Source organism: Lactuca serriola, chromosome 7, assembly GCF_051521515.1.
Source record: "Lactuca serriola cultivar US96UC23 chromosome 7, Lser_US96UC23_V15, whole genome shotgun sequence".
Classification (NCBI taxonomy): domain Eukaryota; kingdom Viridiplantae; phylum Streptophyta; class Magnoliopsida; order Asterales; family Asteraceae; genus Lactuca; species Lactuca serriola.
In genome coordinates, this window is record NC_136414.1 from 171,431,735 (window position 1) to 171,435,962 (window position 4,228).

General features: G+C 35.1%; 1 protein-coding gene across 1 annotated transcript; it reads right to left on the minus strand.

Moving 5' to 3' along the window:
- Positions 1-1,483: 1,483 nt before the first annotated feature.
- On the minus strand, positions 1,484-2,696 carry LOC145064901 (uncharacterized). Its single transcript, XM_079012264.1, has 2 exons — positions 2,539-2,696; positions 1,484-2,454 (listed from the first exon to the last, which is right to left on the minus strand). Exons 1-2 carry the CDS (start codon positions 2,636-2,638, stop codon positions 1,619-1,621), a joined length of 936 nt encoding a protein of 311 aa, XP_078868390.1. The 5' UTR covers positions 2,639-2,696; the 3' UTR covers positions 1,484-1,618.
- Positions 2,697-4,228: the final 1,532 nt, after the last annotated feature.

Sequence of the window (4,228 nt, forward strand, 5' to 3'; positions counted from 1 at the left end):
CAGTCACAGTCACAAGCACCGCAACCAACACAGGTACTTGTTAAATTCTTACAGAATTTGATAGCTTTGTTATATTGTTAAGAACTTGATGTATTTGTAGTAATTTTTGGTAGCTCGGTAGTTTGTTAATTTGTTAAAGACTTGATTGATTTGGCCGTTTAATAGTTTGGTAAATTTTTAACGACTTAATTCATTTGATGCTTTGATGGTTTGCTAGTTTGTTGAATTGTTAACGACTTAATGTGTTTGTGACTTAATTATAGGATGTTGATGTGAATGCTTTTCTTCAAAACCTGGCATTTGTGTCGGCTATTGGAGATATTATCCGCTCCTTTAAAAACGAAGTCAACAACAACGAGGAAAACAATGATGGGGAAGATGAAGACAAAGACACACAATATTTCTTGTTTTATGTTATGGATGATGTTATTTTGGATTTATTAGATAGTTTATGGATTATATATTAGATATTTATTTGGGATTTATTAGATATATAACAAATGATGTTATGTTTTATGTTTTATGTAATGTGGTATGTATATATTTATGTATTTTTGTCAAATCTACATTTTATAATATACATAAACTAATATTATAAAAAATATGTTTAAAAAAAAACAATACCAGCGACACCTTTAGGGATGACGTGCACTAATTGCGACGACATATAACTCTGTTGAAGGATTGCCGGAAGAACTCCGGCGGTGGCCGGAATCTCAATAGAGACGACGTCAATAACGACGACACATGAGTATTATTATAGACGACACTTATTAGAGATGACAACATTTGCGACGACGAACGAGTTTAGCTGCGAGGTAATTGCGACGACCCTTTAGAAACGACACGTCGTCGCTAAAGATATTAGCGACAACAAGAGGTCATCAATTGCGACGACTTATGCCGCCGCTAAAGGCTACAGTTTTGTTGTGTCAATCAAACTTTTTTATAATTTTTAGGAATCTTTTTAATATTTAAAGTTTGACCACAAAACTTTAAGGAATTCAACTTTGGTCAATTTTCTACAAACTTGTTAATTCCAACCCTTTTAATTCTTTAACCATTTTGACATTTTTGGTCTTTACAATCAAAACTTCTATATTTTTTTATAAAAAACACAAAAAACTGCCCGGAACAAAACCCGGATTTTTCCGAAGTTAAATAAAAAAATGAATCGGATAATAATCATTAAAAGTTAAGTAAGTATATATGCACGTGCACCCACATAATCTCGAACAAAACGTACACAAAAATGAAAAAGGGAAAATAATTAAATCCGTAGGTGGATCTTACAACAAACATGTTGGTATGACTTCTGTTCGTAAGAGCCTATGTGGCCTAATCGTTGTGGAGTTGTCGTCATGGATTAAAGCTTCGAGTATATGAGGTCCAATAGAATTTTATGCATGTAGATTATATTCATTGTCTCGATTCAATCGTATCTTTAACAGAAATACCTACACCGATTGGATAGAGCAAAACATAACATAAAGGTGGAAAAAGAGAGTATTTTCCACGTGATTCATATCCATACATCCATTACACCATGTATATATTGTTTTATTTTAGGCTATACTATACATGGATTTGTACTAAGCTTTCAAATTTTATAGGGTGTTCAAGGGCGAGATTGGCTTTCCTTAAATGCCTTGGATTCTTCAGGAGACGAACAACATCTATTGCAACTGCCTCCATGCCCTTGATTACAGCATCCATGGTGGCATCCACCACCCCATCCGCTGCCACCTCCACCATAGTTTCCTCCACCACCACCGTAGTTTACACCATATTTTCCTTCATCACCATTTGCTTCTATATTTACATAAAATGCTTTGGCTTCTTCTGGTGAAGTACAACATCTGTTACATCTTCCACCATATCCTTGACAGCATCCATGGCGGCATCCACCACCCCATCCGCTGCCACCTCCACCATAGTTACCTCCACCTCCACCATAGTTTCCTCCTCCGCCACCATAGTTTACACCGTACTTCCCTTCATCACCATTTGCTTCTTTTTTTAACAAAGATGCCTTGGCTTCTTCTGGTGAGGTGCAACATCTGTTACATCTACCTCCATATCCTTGACAACATCCATGGCGGCATCCACCTCCCCATCCACTGCCACCGCCACCTCCACCTCCACCATAGTTTCCTCCTCCGCCGCCATAGTTTATCCCATACTGTCCGTCATCACCCTTAGCTTCTACCTTATGGGCGTCAACAGCTTTTTTTGATTTTGCTTGATTTTCCGCAAACGCCTTTGCTTCTTCTGGTGAGGTGCAACATCTGTTGCAACTTCCTCCATGTCCTTGATAACAGCATCCATGATGGCATCCGCCACCCCATCCGCTGCCACCTCCACCATTGTTTCCTCCGCCGCCACCATAGTTTACACCATACTTTTCTCCATCTTCTTTAGCTTCAACTTTATGCGCGTCCGCAGCTTCTTTTGCTTCAAGATAAAGTTTAAAAAAAAAAATCAATATTCTGACAACTTAATTTTAATAATGTGTCACGAGAAAGAGAAGATACGGACTCTGAGGCGTCGTCTCTTGCTTGGAAATATCGTCAGCAAAAGTGGATGAAAGGAGAACGATCACAATTAGTGCAAAAAGCAAATATGAGTTGGTCTTCATTTTCGATGTGCGTTTCTATGGGTATGGATGCCTCTATTTATACTGAATTTAGGGTTTGGATATGAAGCTTTTGCATGCTATGGATGGATGGATAGTTCAAAATTTTGGCAGGTTGATGGTCAAAGTATCATCGTGTTTTCGATTCCCACTCGGTTGTTGCAGTCGAGGATTAGGTCATTAGGTGTGCCCATGCAGTTTGTGGCATGTGTCTTGATTGACTCTGTTGAGTGACACCTGGAAGTTGAATACAGGTTTTAGTGTCGCTTTTTGCTTTTTTCTATGCTTAGTTTATCCTCATCGGCTTATATCCTTGGTCCTTTGTTTGTTTCTGCTACAAATCGGCCTGAATTCAAAGTTTACACACTGCAGAATTAAATAAAATCAGGAAAAGAACAGAATTATCCATTGGTAAAATAGATTTTATATCTTGGAAAAAGAATACCTACGGATTAGGAGTTTTTTTTTCTTTGTTTTTGTTTTTATTTTTTTAGTACGGTGATGAGTCGATCTATATTAAAATGTTTTTTCTTAGTCATTTAAGAATTTTATGATTTATTTTTTTATCTACTTTTTGAAAATGTTTTTTCTTGGTCAACAAATAAAATACTTATGATTTACTTATTTATTTATTTTTTGAAAATATTTTTTTTAGACATCAAATAAGATAATTTTTTTTATTTAATTTTTATCTATTTTTTGAAACATACGCAACTTTTTATATTGAATAAATTACTGAAATGGTTCCTATAGTTTGGTCAAAATTACATTTTTGGTCCCTAATTTTTTTTTGCATTCGGATCGTTTCTGTGGTTTGATTTTGTTGCGTTTTTCGTCCATTACATACATAAAATTAGGGACCAAACGTGCATTTTCGACCAAACCATAAGGACGAAAAACGCAACAAAATCAAACCACAAGGATGATCTGAGTGCAAAGAAAAAGTTAGGGACTAAACGTGCAATTTTGACCAAATCATAGGGACGATTTTAATAATTTACTTTTTTATATTTTAAAACTTATTTATGTAGTTATTTATTTTTTTACTAATAGCTGAAATGATGCACTTTTTATTATAGTTTTATATACATGGCTTGTTTATATGTCTTTATATTCAAATTAAGACAAAACAATGCTTCTGTGTATATATTATATGAATTTATGGCAGTTTTACAGGGCAAAATTGAAAATGACATTGTAGTCTTGTAATAGTTTTGGAATTAGTCTTACTAGTTCTTCATCTCTGACAAGACTGCACTGAATACATTAACCGGTGTTGGCCTTCTTCAGCTTGGACATATTCCTTAAAACACAATCGTCTCATTTTCATTCTTTTTCTTTCTAATTATCAGAGATCGTCATATAAACGATGATGATGAGTGTGTTTCTTGCTGTACAATCATAATTTTGGGGTCTAGGTTTTTAGACATGGATAGATTTGGGAATGGGTGTCTACGATTCGAGGAAATATACATGGTTTCTTTTCTTTTGTTGCTTTTGTATTTTTTTTTTTCACATAAATGGAATTGGCCATGTGGCAACCACATAATCTTTAACTAAGTATGTTGCAAAATAAACCGATCATATTATGTT

Coding starts and splice junctions, on each gene's coding strand:
- LOC145064901 (XM_079012264.1), bottom strand. CDS start 2,638: ATGAAGACCAACTCATATTTGCTTTTTGCACTAATTGTGATCGTTCTC. Junction 2,455..2,538: donor GCAAGAGACGACGCCTCAGA/GTCCGTATCTTC, acceptor TTTATCTTGAAG/CAAAAGAAGCTGCGGACGCG.